Here is a 14,211-nt window from a genome sequence, read left to right on the forward strand (position 1 = left end):
TCCAGCAGAGTTGATGGCAGAGGACCATCGCTTCAATGCTGGTGGTCTTTGCTTCTTCCCGCATGCTGACGTTTGTCCGCTTGTCTTCCCAAGAGATTTGCAGGATTTTCCGGAGGCAGCGCTGATGGAATCGTTCCAGGAGTTGCATGTGACGTCTGTAGACAGTCCACGTTTCGCAGGCATATAGCAGGGTTGGGAAGACAATAGCTTTATAAACAAGCACCTTGGTATCCCTATGGATGTCCCAGTCCTCAAACACTCTCTGCTTCATTCGGGAAAACGCTGCATTCACAGAGCTCAGGCGGTGTTGTATTTCGGTGTCGATATTGACTTTGGTGGAGAGGTGGCTGCCAAGGTAGCGGAAATGGTCAACATTTTCCAATGCTACACCATTAAGCTGTATCTCTGGCATTGGAGAGGGATTGACTGGTAACTGCTGGAAGAGCACTTTGGTTTTCCCGATGTTCAATGACAGGCCGAGTTTCTCGTATGCTTCTGCGAAGGTATTTAGAGTGGCTTGTAGGTCTTCTTCTGAATGCGTACAGATGACGTTGTCGTCAGCATACTGGTGTTCTATAATAGATGTTGTTGTAACCTTGGTTTTGGCTGTCAGTCTGCTGAGGTTAAATAGCTTGCCATCTGTCCAATAGATGATTTCCACTCCGGTGGGAAGCTTCCCGTTAACTAGATGAAGTATCATAGCGATGAAGATGGAGAATAAAGTTGGGGCAATAACACATCCCTGTTTGACACCTGATTCCACCTTAAATGGGTCACTTTGGGAGCCATTGCTGTCCAAGACTGTTGCCATCATGTCATCATGGAGGAGCCACTGGATGTTCACAAATTTGTTAGGGCACCCAATTTTCTGGAGGATGGTCACTGTGTCGAATGCCTTTGCAAGGTCAATGAATGCAATGTACAGTGGTTGGTTTTGTTCCTTGCATTTTTCTTGGAGCTGTCGTGCAGTGAAGATCATGTCCACTGTTCCTCTGGAGGGGTGGAAGCCGTTCTGGGATTCTGGGAGGGTGTCTTCTGAGAGGGGTAGAAGGCGGTTTGCAAGGATTCTTGCGAGGATTTTCCCAGCGGAGGTTAGAAGGGAGATACCTCGATAGTTTCCGCAGTCTGTTCTTTTCCCTTTTTTGAAGAGGGTGATGATGGGGGCATCCTTGAAATCTGCTGGGATTTTCTCGGTCACCCACACTTTTTCAATGAGCTGTTGGAGTTGTTGTGTCAGCTCAGGTCCTCCCTCTTTAAAGATTTCTGCAGGGATCCCATCAGGTCCGCTGGCTTTGTTCTTTTTTTGTTGGCTGATGACATTGCTGACTTCTTCTAAACTAGGCAGTGCTGCAAGCTCATCTCTGTTTTGTTGTTGTGGGATTTGTGAGAGAACCTCTTCAGCCACATTGGAGCTGCGATTCAGGAGGCTTTGGTAGTGTTCTTTCCAACGCAGTGCAATTGATTTTTTCTCATTCAGAAGTTTGGTTCCATCTGATGAGCGTAGAGGTTGTATGCCATGGTTTCTTGGTCCATAGATGACCTTTGTGGCTTTGAAAAATCCCTGAGCATTATGGGTATCTGCCAGGTGTTGAATTTCTTCAGCTTTCTTTGTCCACCAGATGTTCTTGAGTTCTCTTGTCCTTCTTTGGACCTCAGCTTTTGCACTGGCGTAGATCTTTTTCTTAGCAGCACAGTTGATGTCTCTCTGCCATGTTTGAAAAGCTTTCCTTTTCTTGTCAATTAGCTGTTGGGTCTCGTCATTTTTGTCAAACCTATCTTGATGTTTCTTGGTTTGATATCCAATAGTTTCTTCGCAGGCTGTGATGATGGAGGTCTTCAGTTTGTTCCAATGTTCCTCAACATTTTCGGCGGGTTCTATGGGTAGATGGTCCTTGAGAGCTTGTTTGAAGGGTTCCTGAAGGGCTTGGGTGTTCATTTTGCGCCTTGTCTTTCTTCCTTGGAGGCTGCGCTTGGGGGCTATCTTGCTAGCCATCGTGGATCGGAATAACCTGTAGTCTGTCCAGCAGTCTTCAGCACCTGTCATGGCTCTTCTGAGAAGCATGTCACAGCGGTCTCTGGCACGTGTGATTACGTAGAGGTGCCAATGCTTTGACCGGGGGTGCTTCCATGATGTCTTGAACTTGTTTTTCAGGCGGAAGAGCGTGTTGGTGATGACAAGGTTACGTTCCACACATTTGGTGAGAAGCAGGATGCCATTCGAGTGGTTGTTTCCAACCCTGTCTTTTCCTATGGTCCCTAGACACAGGTCAAAGTCTCACCCGACTCTTGCATTAAAGTCCCCCAGGAGGATGATTTTGTCCTCCTTAGGTTTCTCAGATAGGACAGTGTCCAGCTGACAGTAAAAAACAAAAAACCCTTGATGTCTTCGTCAGCATCTAGTGTTGGTGCATAGGCACTTATGATGATTGCCTGTTGATTTTTGGCAAGTTCAATTTGGAGGGTTGAGAATCGTTTGTTGATGCCAGTGGGTGCTTTGGTCAGATGCTTCACCAGGTCATTTCTGATAGCAAAGCCAACTCCATGCATTTTTTGGTCTTCTTCGGGCAGTCCCTTCCAGAAGGTGTAGCCTCCTTTTTCTTCCTTCAGCTGTCCCTCTCCTGCTCTCCTGGTCTCCTGAAGGGCTGCTATGTCGATATTAAAGCGTCCCAGCTCCCTTGCAATGATGGCAGTTCTGCGTTCGGGGCGTTCACCGTTAGTGTTGTCCATCAGTGTCCGTACGTTCCATGTACCGAAGTTTTTTGGGGTTTTTTTGGCCGCAGGGTGGTGACCCCGCTGAACGCGAAAGTCCAGTAGGGATAAGAGAGGCAGACTATGTTTAGGGTACCCTTTCTAGCCCCTTCCCCGTGTGGGGTGAGCAGACTGGATCCTCAAAAGGGCTGCTCAGTCATGGATACAGCTGCCAAACTACTCAACTGCCTCGGACCTTGAGGTAGAATGACTGAGCCCATATCCATCACCCATGTGCCAGTCTGTGACTAGGGGCTTCTAGATTTCACAGTCCTGCCCCCGTCACCACTCGCTGATCGCCATGGGACTTCCCTTGGAAGACGCCTGTGCATGAGGTTTTTTTAATGTGTGGAGGTCAGTGCACACTGATCAACACACAGTCTTCACAGAGTGAGGTTTCACGGGTGGCATAGTTTAACAAGACGGCCGTGGCTTCTCAATCTGTTGCAGCCTTCTTCCGCCTTCACGGCCGTTGTAACATGTACCATGTTATCCTCCCTCTGCCTGCTGCGCCGTTGAGGTCTTTGGGTCTTCGGACTGTGCTTGGTCTGGAACTTCCCCCGCGGCCACTCCTGGGAGTGCACGACTCCAGTTGTTGTGCCCACAGGTTCATCGGAACACGCAAGCTCCCTCACCACAACAAGGTGACAGTCCATTGACTGAATATTGTATTCAGCACTTTCAAAGCCTTCAAGGGAAATTTTATTGGAACATTTGTAATAATGTAAACCTAGTAACCCTGGGAAAATCACACACGCCCACCCTCAGAGGAAGGCAATGGCAAATGTCTTCTGAATAAATCTTGCCAAGAAAGCCCCATGATAGGTTCACCTTAGGGTCACCAGAAGTCAGAAATGGCTAGTAGGCACACAAGAAGAAATAATAGCACATTTCTGACTACTTATGGTGATAATGGGGGGGGGGGGGGGTGGCGACATTTGTTTGGGGACAGGGATTGGGTTGCCCTTCTCTGAGGCTAAGAGAACTGGCTTGCCCAAGGTCACTCTGTGTGCTTTCACAGTGAAACAGGAATTTGAAACCCAGTCTTCAAAGTTGTAGTCCAATGCTCAAATCACTAGACCTCCAGAATGGCACATATTCCCTTTATATTTAACAAAAATTACTACACCTGAAATAATACCTTTTAAAGGACATATCTAAAAGTAATTGTGTCTTATACGTTTCACTTTATTTTATGAAGTCTAACTGGATCAGGCTTTAAGCTTACTAGCGGTACTATTTAACAGGGTGATTTCAACTTGATTCAGTAGAACTAGATGAACATTCTAATTCCCCAAAGGAGGGATATGAACATGTGGGCACAGGCATACACTCTCTGACCTGGTGACTTATACGTAAGATGGACTTAAAGGAAGGTACTTTTTTAGAAATAGCAGTGTGTTTGTTAGTCTTTTCCTCTGGGCAACAGCCAATACCATGTCTCCAAGGAATAATAATAGAGGTTCATATCATACATTCAGCCCATCTAATTTGATTGACTGTTGTAGAACAGCCAAGACAACTATAGATAACTCTCTCTCTCTCTCTCTCTCTCTCTCTATGTATATATATATATATATATAGAGAGAGAGAGAGATGTGGGAAATTTCCCTTGGAAAAAGATATTAAATATTATCATTTCACATTTGTTACAATTCCCAGAATCCCAGTGCCATGTTAATTGAAATTCTGAGATTTAGTCCAAAAAAGTAATTTTTCTATTCCAATACTTCTAGCAGTAAAAACAAAACACTACATCGAGAGGAAATGCTTTTATGCCACACTGTTTGTGCCACTCTCTCTGAAACTGTGAAGCTTCAATCAGCATTTAAGCAGAAGGAAAACAAAACAGCTAATATGCAAATACCAGAGTTGTTTTTTGACAGCAAAATGAAAACACTAACAGCAATAGAATGTTGTCAGCTTTCTTGCCAGTAGAAGCAAACCACAGGACCAATGACTATATAAGAGTTTAAGAAATCTGTGACATGAGACTGGTGTGGTCGTTCTGATCTGCAAGAAAAGGTCGAACTGATCTGCAAGACAGCCAGTGTGGTTGTACTGATCTGCAGTGTGGTCCTATTGATCTGCAAGAAAAACCTATGACATGGTGACACTAAGGCAGAAATGACCTGAAAGCCAACAACAGGAAATGCTCAGTCTTTGGTTTGGTTTTGAAAGCGAAAAAACATTGTAACATGTCACATTTTCATTAAAACGATGAGAAATGGAGAAAGAAAAGACAGGTGGGGTGGGAGAAGAAAAACTTCTATTCGGGTTAAAAGGAACAACAATCACTACAAAAAAAGATTTTTTTAAAAAAGAAAACCCTATCTACTTTCCATAGCTTTGAAATATGATTAACCGTATGCAACAACCAGCACTCAAGAAGGGTGTACTGGAAAGACAGTTTGTGTCCAAAAAAACAGAAGCAAAAGCAAAGAGAAACCAAGAACGGTGACTACCATTCCCAGACAGCACTGCGTAAGGCCTGTGCACATGCCAAATATGCCAGGAGGATTTAGCTGCCCTGATGATGTCAAGTCCCTGTTCAACCAATCCCAAAGCTCAGGAGGAATGTCAACAAACAAGGAGGCCTGAAGGCCACGTGACAACAGACCGGGCAAAGATAAGGGGGGGGGGGGGGGGAGAGAGAGAGAGAGAAACACACCAGGTAGACTGGTTGAAGCTCCTGCAGTGGAAGACTGAAGCAATTAAAAAGGCTGTTAATCCAAACAAAGAGGTCTCTAGGGTGGAAACTGGCACAGTAATGTAGTTCACAACAGGATTCAGTTCTTGGTTCACAGGAGAGGATTTATCTTGCTCTGTCACCAACCTAGCAATGGCAGTAACAAGTAAAATATATAGAAAGCCTATCGTGAAAAGCAAACCAAGCTTTCAAAGAAGAAGTGATCATTTATTATTTCACAAGGATAATTTTCAGATGCTCCAATTATTATTTTTATTTATTTATTTCTATCCTGCTTTTCTCCTGAGTTGGACCTCAAAGCAGCAAACATAGAAAAATAGAAAAACGTAATATACAATAAAATGAACAGCACCATCATAATTATATCTAATAAAAGGAAAAAATATATAAAAACCCAGGTAAAGTAAAGGTTTCCCCTTGACATTAAGTCTAGTTGTGTCCGGCCCTGGGGAGTGGTGCTCATCTCCATTTCTAAGCCGAAGAGCTGGCATTGTCTGTAGACTGCTGACCTTTTGGGCAGCAGGTTCAGCAGCTCAGTTTAACCCGCTGCACATCGGCAACCAACACCAACCCAACATCAAGTTAATTGACAAGTACCACAAACATAGTTAAACAATAATAGATTAAAACTCCATCATTTTGCAGAATACAAAGAAGTTATTTCTCTATGGGGGAAACTCTAGCAAGAACGGAAGTTAGGGGCACCATAAAAACTAACAAATTGTATTGGTATAAACTTTTGTGGGGGGCAGACCTATTCCTCAGATTCCCCCCCGCCTCCACAAAGCACAAAAAACAACAGCAAAAACGCCCTCTGAAACATGTAACACAAACCAACCCAAATGTATTAGATCAGAAACAGACAAAAATGATGTCAAACAGATCAAAGGACTACTATGTCCTAATAATCCCCCCTTTTATATATATATATATATATATATATATATATATATATGTGTGTGTGTGTGTGTGTGTGTGTGTGTGTGTGTGTATGTTTGTGTGTGTGTAATAATGTTACAAAAGAAACCCTGATGATTCAGTATCAAAACATGGTTGCAGGGAAAGGTGAAAAGAAAACAAAGAAGAGCCTTGAAGACCAAAGCCTGTTTCAGTCCTGTATTCTGTTTCCATAGCTGCCATACAGTTGTCCATGGGAAATTACAAGCAGAGCTTGAGCCATAAGACTGTAAAATCAGTGCTTTTCAGGCTGATATGGGGAACCAGTAGTTCTTACAGATGAAACCAGGTACTGAAACCCTGCCTAGCTTCCAAGATCAGAGAGGATTTGGTATCTTTAGGAGTATTTAGGCTCTAAACCACTTTATGCAGTGCCAGCGTAAAATACAGTAAGATACTGCATTCAGTTTCAATAGCACATAATGCAATGGTTGAGTATTTTTTGGCCAACCAAACCAAGTGGACTGTTGGAGCCAACGACAAGGAACAATGGAAGCTGCAGTCCGCAAACACCTGGAAGGCTACATGTTGTTGTTATTTTATCTATTTCCTGATTTTTTTGCAGAGAAAATTCAAATCAGCTTACAAAATTTAAAAAGGTACAGATAGCATAGCATTAGAACATACAAAAGTAGCAATAAAAACAGAATGTAACAGTGATTTTAAAATATATACCCCCTTAAAATAAACACAAAAGAGTATGTGTGTCAAACTCAATGACAGTGTGCAAAATCCAGCCTACCATGTCATTTTATGCAGCCCTCCAGATGCTGGACTCCAACTTATGTATTCCTCATCATTAGACATTATGACTATAGCTGATGGGAGTTGGGCTACAGTAACCTCTGGAAGGCTGCAATTTGTTCAGTTTAGTCAGGAGAGTGGGGTTTGCAATTTCGGGACAAGGTTTGAGGGTATGATGTCTAATTTTAAAATGTCCTTTAACCTTTTCCCAACCTCAGAGCCACAAGGGCTGTTGGACTGCAATTCCCATGATCCCTAGTCTGTATGACAGATAATCAAAAGAAATGGGAATTTCATTCAATAACATCTGAGGACCCATACTGGGTAAAAACCAGAATACAGACCACTATGTAATTATTGTTGGCCCTCTGTCTCCATGGATTCTCTGTCCATGGACTCAGGCACCCTTTGATGGCATCCATAAGGCTAATATAGCCCTCGATGAAAATGGGTTTGACATCCCTGTGATATAGCATATTACTAAAAGCTAGTCACCAAGGAACACTTAGTTTCCAATCACCTGTTGAACAATGAAGTATCTGCCTGTAGTCCAACACTCAAATCACCAGCCTTTTCAATTGTGCCCAGAAACAGACTGGGAGTCACTGGAGCTGTTTTCACAAGGGAGTTATATGTTTCTTACGATAAGCCTTAGCTGTGTATCTTGGAATCGGAATGCTTTACACAGTAATCCAACAGAGGCAACTAACAGATATGTTCACTGTAGCCAAGTCCAACATTGCTTTAACTGCAGTCACTTCTGGCCACCACTCAGACAGGCAGTTCCAGGCTCAGAGCTGAATCCAGGAGCAGAAAAAAAAGCTGCAAACATGTGTCTACAGGAGGAGTGGAACCCTCATCTAACATAGGCTGAATCCCCATTTCCTGATCTGCCTTTTGACTGGCCAGAAGCACTTGGCTTGTCTGAGTTAAATTTCAGTGTGTTCACCCCTCTACCAATACCGATGACAGAAACTGGTTTGGAACAAGGACAGCTTCTCTGGAGAAAGGTGAAAACAAGTAATACAATTAGTTGCTACTTATCTGTGATGTAAAAAAGAACTACCAATATTCTATTGCCTTAATTTTATGTAAAACATCTGCCTCCCATCTCTAGATGTATGGATTTCCAGATGAGTTCTCTTAGCACTTTTAGGACCATCTCTGAAATAACACCCCACTCCATCTTTCAGAGTAGTTGTAAAATCGTACCTGGAAGTCATACAAGGCGACTATGTTCTCATGTTTCAGCTCCTAGAAGACAAAGAGATGTATTCATGAAGCCACAAACGAATAATTATCATGAATTTAAATTGCTGAAAGTTCAAACAAAATGAAAATACATTATGACGGCCTTGTTTTTACCTTGAGTATCTTGATTTCTTTTCCCAAAAGAGTCTGTGACTTTGCCAGGTTCTTCTTGTTGATGCATTTAATTGCTACCTCCATTTCAGGCTTCTGCAAGTTCAAATGTAAAAACACAGAATTTAGGAACACATGAAATCATCCATTTTATCTCACATATCCTAGTGTCCACTCTCTTAATAGTGTCACCACAAAGTAGTAAGAAATGCTATTCTGGTGTCCCAACATACCCAGCACATGTTGAGACTTGTCCTTGAATGAATCAGTCTTTTCAGCAGAGAAAGTCAAGATTTTCTCCATTCAAACTTTTATGCTGCAGTTATCCTATTATTTGAGTATGTACTAATTTGTTGGGCTCCAACAGTTCCTGCAAAGGCCAAATGGAGCATAGTGTCTAGATCTAAGGAAGTAATGCTACCCCTCTATTCTGCCTTGGTTAGACCACATCTGGAATATTGTGTCCAATTCTGGGCACCACAATTCAAGAGAGATATTGACAAGCTGGAATGTGTCCAGAGGAGGGCGACTAAAATGATCAAGGGTCTGGAGAACAAGCCCTACGAGGAGCGGCTTAGGGAACTGGGCATGTTTAGCCTGAAGAAGAGAAGGCTGAGAGGAGATATGATAGCCATGTATAAATATGTGAGAGGAAGCCACAGGGAGGAGGGAGCAAGCTTGTTTTCTGCTTCCTTGGAGACTAGGACGCGGAACAATGGCTTCAAACTACAAGAGAGGAGATTCCATCTGAACATTAGGAAGAACTTCCTGACTGTTCAGCAGTTGAACTCTCTGCCCCGGAGTGTGGTGGAGGCTCCTTCTTTGGAAGCTTTTAAGCAGAGGCTGGATGGCCATCTGTCAGGGGTGATTTGAATGCAATATTCCTGCTTCTTGGCAGGGGGTTGGACTGGATGGCCCATGAGGTCTCTTTCAACTCTTGGATTCTATGATTCTATGAAATGTACTTCTGTGTAGATGTATGTGACTGCAAGTTTCCTGATGACCTTTGGAGGCCCCCATTAGCTTCTTAAAGAATATTCCGAGATGGTTTTGTCCCTTCCTCCTTCAGAAACACAGGCTACAACATCTGGGGTTCGTTGGTCTCTCTCATCTGAGTACGAACCAGGACTGATCCTGCTTAGCTTCCAAATCAAGACAGAATCCGGTGCCATTAGTGTACTTAAGCTTTGCTAAGTACAGGAGAGTCTTGCTTATCCAACATAAACGGGTCGGAAGAACGTTGGAGAAGCGAAAATGTTGGATAATAAGAAGGGATTAAGTAAAAGCCTATTAAACGTCAAATTATGTTATGATTTTACAAATTAAGCACCAAAACATCATGTTTTACAACAAATCGAAAGAAAAAGCAGTTCAACACACAGTAACATTATGTAGTAAGTACTGTATTTACGAATTTAGCACCAAAACATCGCAATGTATTGAAACAGCTGTGGATCCGGGTGAGAGGGAGACTGCGTGGGATAATACAGAATGCTGGATGAAAAAGACTCTATACTGTACAAAGAGACTAAACTTCCAGCCTCTAGGAACCTGCTCAGATTCTATTCTTGGGGGGGGGGGGGGGGGGAGTTGACAAAAACAGAATGTACTGTCACCTGTGTCAAAGAGGCCACCATACAAGCAGTGTAATATTTATCATTGATAGGCACTGCAATGTGTTTTGCTCTGCTATGGCCACTTCTAGACAGAAAAGTGCTGCCAAACCATAAGCCAAGGCCTGTTTTCCTAGGCCTATCCATAATCCTCACTTCTTTCTCCATGCTATAGCAAACTTAAAGCAAACTTACCCCCACAAAAGTTCTTGCACTGTACAATAGAGATGCACACAGATATGCCAGATTTTCTTAAATGTACATCCTCTTCAAGTGAGCCAAATGCTGGGCCAACATCCTATACACACCAACCTGGATGTAAGGTTCCCTGAAGTCAATGGGGCTTACTTCTCAGGAGATAAACTCCCAGAATCACGAGCCTGAGTATGTATCTTTTATAGAAATACATTTTAATACATATATTTGTAGAATGTTTATAATTTTATGTGTTTTAATTATGCAGTAACCCAACTTGAGCCACAAGGAGAGGCGGGTAAGAAATAAATTTATTACTATTATTATTCTGGGTAACTGGTTTAGATGATGGCTCCATTCTGATCCTACTCAACCAGCAGAACGACCCTATTGCTTACGATGGCTTTTCCCTAAAAGTAAAACCCACCTGAGTTGCAAAAGCCTTCCATATAAAGCACTGTCGTGATGTTATGTATGTAAACAAGCACACTTTGAAGTCCAACTGAGCCAACTGAGAAGTCCAACACCCAAGACGAAAACAATTCGTTTAAAGCCCCTTTCAAACTGCTGTATAAAATCCACATTGACCTACATGGCAGTGTGGACTCAGATAATCCAGTTCAAAGCAGATATTGTGGTAGATCTGCCTTGATATTCTGGGTTATATGGCTGTGTGGAAGGGCCTTTAGAGACATATAAGCACACCAGACTGCTTACAGGGGCGGGTTGTATGGAACATACAACCTCTCCTCTTAAAGCAGCTCCACAAGATGCCGATTTGCTTCCAGGCCCAATTCAAAGTGCAGATTATTACCTACAAAGCCCATACTGCATGGGCTCTGCCTATTTACATGACCACATCTCTCCTCATGAACCAGTTTGGGCCTTAAGATTAGCTGGTTGCTGGGGACGAAGGAGAGGGCCTACTTGGTAGTGGCTCCCGGGCTCTGGAATGCCCTCCCCAAGGAAATTATCACCCACTCTTTTAACATTCAGGAAGGAGTTGAAAACCTGGCTATTTCAGCAAGCTTTTGATAACGGCTAGAGTATTACCTTACTTTCGACAGGACTTGAATGACCATTAGAACGTTAATCATAATGCTACATATAATAATAATAAGTTTGTTCTTATATCCCGTCACCATCTCCCCGAAGGGACTCAGGGTGGCTTACAGACGGCACAAAGTGCCTAAAAACAAAAAAGTGAACACAATACAAATTACAATAAAATAAAGCACATGCACATATAAAAACATCTTGATATCTTGATAACAGGAACAGACTGGTTTAAACACTGTTTGTATTTATATTGTTTTTAGAGAGCTTTTAAACTATTACTATTAATGTTTCTATTATTGCATTACTTTAATTGTATGAAGGGAAATTGTTTACTGTCTATTGTTTATATTATTTTCTGTATCTGCTGTTGTAAGCCGCCCCGAGTCCCTTTGAGGAGTGGGGGCAGGGTACAAATAATAATAATAATAATTTGATTATTATTTCCAAATGCAGAACACCACGTCTATGTTATCTCTAGGTCCTGCTTAGCCCAACTACAGAGTCCCAAAATGCCCTAAGAATCAAGCCAGATGGCAAAAAAGATCTTGGAGAAAGTCACCTCTTTGTGCCTCCCTTTGAAGACGACAGCAAAGGCTCCATGGCCGATCAAGTCTTTCCTGCTGAACTCAAATTTCCCAACCGTTTCCATGTCGAGAAAAACAAACCAAAATCAAACGCCAATCGATGGATGGGGGAGGGGAGGCGGAGGCAGAAGCCCAAGGCCTCCAAAAGTCTCCCTTCAGAAAAAAGAAGAAGAGCTACAGGGCAACAGGGCAAGCAAACAGGTGTTCGAAAAGCCCAGGGCGAGCAGGAAGGCTTCTCTCGGGTGCAGCTCTCGGCAGCTAAAGCTCTGCTTGTCCGTCGCCGCCGGCGGTCTCGCTTTGGGAAAAGGCCGGGATGGAGTCATTGTGACGGGGCGCGAGGGCCGGGGCGCGCGAGGCTCGCCTACCGAACTTTCCTCATGATGCCGTCCTAGGCCAGGCGCTCCCTCCCTTTGCGAGGCCCGGGCCGCGTCGGCAACCTCTTCTCCGAAGGCCAAACAAACGCGGTTGAGGCGACAAGGCTTCCGCGGCCCAGTCCACCTTAAAAGCAAACAGGAGACCAAGGAAATCCACCTTAAGACGCTTTCCAAAACAAACACCTTCGCCGCCTTTTTTTGTCTCCTCCAAACGCACGCCTCAGGAGAGAAGGCCGCGGTTGAAGGCTTCTGGGGGGAGAGGGGCTCGCGCACAACACAACTCCCACCGCAGCTGGCTGCCTTCGCTTCCTCTATGGCTCCCGCAACGCTTTTGGCTTTCTTTATGTAGTCCTCTCCGGCGCTGGAACGCGCAGGCGCGGCAGAGACTAGGGGGCGGGACGCATACAAGCCCCGCCCCTTGCCCCGTCCCCGCCCCCAAAGGCCAGCCTGCAAGCAGTGGAAGCCGGTGGAAGAGCTTTGGCTTCAAATTTGCTGCTGGGAAAGAGGTTTTGCTCAGTTCTTGTGGGTTTTTTCGGGCTATATGGCCATGTTCTAGAGGCATTTCTCCTGACGTTTCGCCTGCATCTATGGTCTGGATCTGGGGCTGGGAAAAAAGAGGGTAAAATGGGGAGGGTGGATTGGCTTCCCAATCTTCTTCTCGACGTCTTCATCTTTTTCTTCTTTTTGTTTTCTTCTTTGTTTATTTGCGGCTCATCTTCTTACCAACATTTCCATCAATTTAATTTATTAAGATAATTTTTTTGTCCTTTTTTTGTCCTTTCAATGTTTCAATAAAACATTCAATATTCACAACATGTTCAACAGCAGACTACTCACACGGGTAGCATGTTAACTATCTCAGTGGAACCCCCAGTGGTGCAGTGGGTAAACCCTTATGCCAGTAGGACAGATGGACTGATCAGTTGGCGGTTCGAATCCAAGGACCAGCGTAAGCCTCTGGACAACATCCTTGCAGGCAGCTAATTCTCTCACACCAGAAGCAACTTGCAGTTTCTTACACACAAAAAACTATTTCGCCATCGCCCTCCTCAAGGCCGCCCCATCACCAAGAGGCCCAGGTAGGTCTTGCCATCACCCTCCTCAAGGCCGGGCCGACAGCAACAGGACAAGGAGGGCCTCACCATTACTATCCTCAAGGCCACCACAGCACCAACAGGTCCAGGTAGGTCTCGCCATCGCCCTCCTCAAGGCCGGCCTGGCACCAACAGGACAAGGAGGGCCTCACCATCGGCCTCCACAAGGCCACCACAGCACCAACAGGCCCAGGTAGGTCTCGCCATCAACCTCCTCAAGGCCGGGCCGGCACCAACAGGACAAGGAGGGCCTCACCATTACTATCCTCAAGGCCACCACAGCACCAACAGGCCCAGGTAGGTCTCGCCATCGCCCTCCTCAAGGCCGGACTGGCACCAACAGGACAAGGAGGGCCTCACCATCGGCCTCCACAAGGCCACCACAGCACCAACAGGCCCAGGTAGGTCTCGCCATCAACCTCCTCAAGGCCGGGCCGGCACCAACAGGACAAGGAGGGCCTCACCATTACTATCCTCAAGGCCACCACAGCACCAACAGGCCCAGGTAGGTCTCGCCATCGCCCTCCTCAAGGCCGGACTGGCACCAACAGGACAAGGAGGGCCTCACCATCGGCCTCCACAAGGCCACCACAGCACCAACAGGCCCAGGTAGGTCTCGCCATCAACCTCCTCAAGGCCGGGCCGGCACCAACAGGACAAGGAGGGCCTCACCATTACTATCCTCAAGGCCACCACAGCACCAACAGGCCCAGGTAGGTCTCGCCATCGCACTCCTCAAGGCCGGACTGGCACCAACAGGACAAGGAGGGC

The 14,211-nt window shown here is 44.9% G+C and overlaps 1 protein-coding gene across 4 annotated transcripts in view; it reads right to left on the bottom strand.

Moving 5' to 3' along the window:
- ULK1 (unc-51 like autophagy activating kinase 1) overlaps positions 1–12,724 on the bottom strand; it is a 76,055-nt gene extending 63,331 nt beyond the window's left edge. For all 4 annotated transcript variants that reach the window (XM_060785644.2, XM_060785641.2, XM_060785643.2 and 1 more), the window contains exons 1-3: positions 11,948–12,724; positions 8,525–8,617; positions 8,372–8,413 (exon numbers count right to left, since the gene is read on the bottom strand). In XM_060785644.2, coding sequence (XP_060641627.2) covers positions 8,372–8,413; positions 8,525–8,617; positions 11,948–12,037 — 225 coding nt within the window. In that variant the 5' untranslated portion in view covers positions 12,038–12,724. The remainder of the gene's footprint in view (positions 1–8,371; positions 8,414–8,524; positions 8,618–11,947) is intronic.
- Between the last annotated feature and the right edge of the window lie 1,487 nt (positions 12,725–14,211).

Source organism: Anolis sagrei, chromosome X (genome assembly GCF_037176765.1).
Source record: "Anolis sagrei isolate rAnoSag1 chromosome X, rAnoSag1.mat, whole genome shotgun sequence".
In the NCBI taxonomy this organism is placed as follows: Eukaryota; Metazoa; Chordata; class Lepidosauria; order Squamata; family Dactyloidae; genus Anolis; species Anolis sagrei.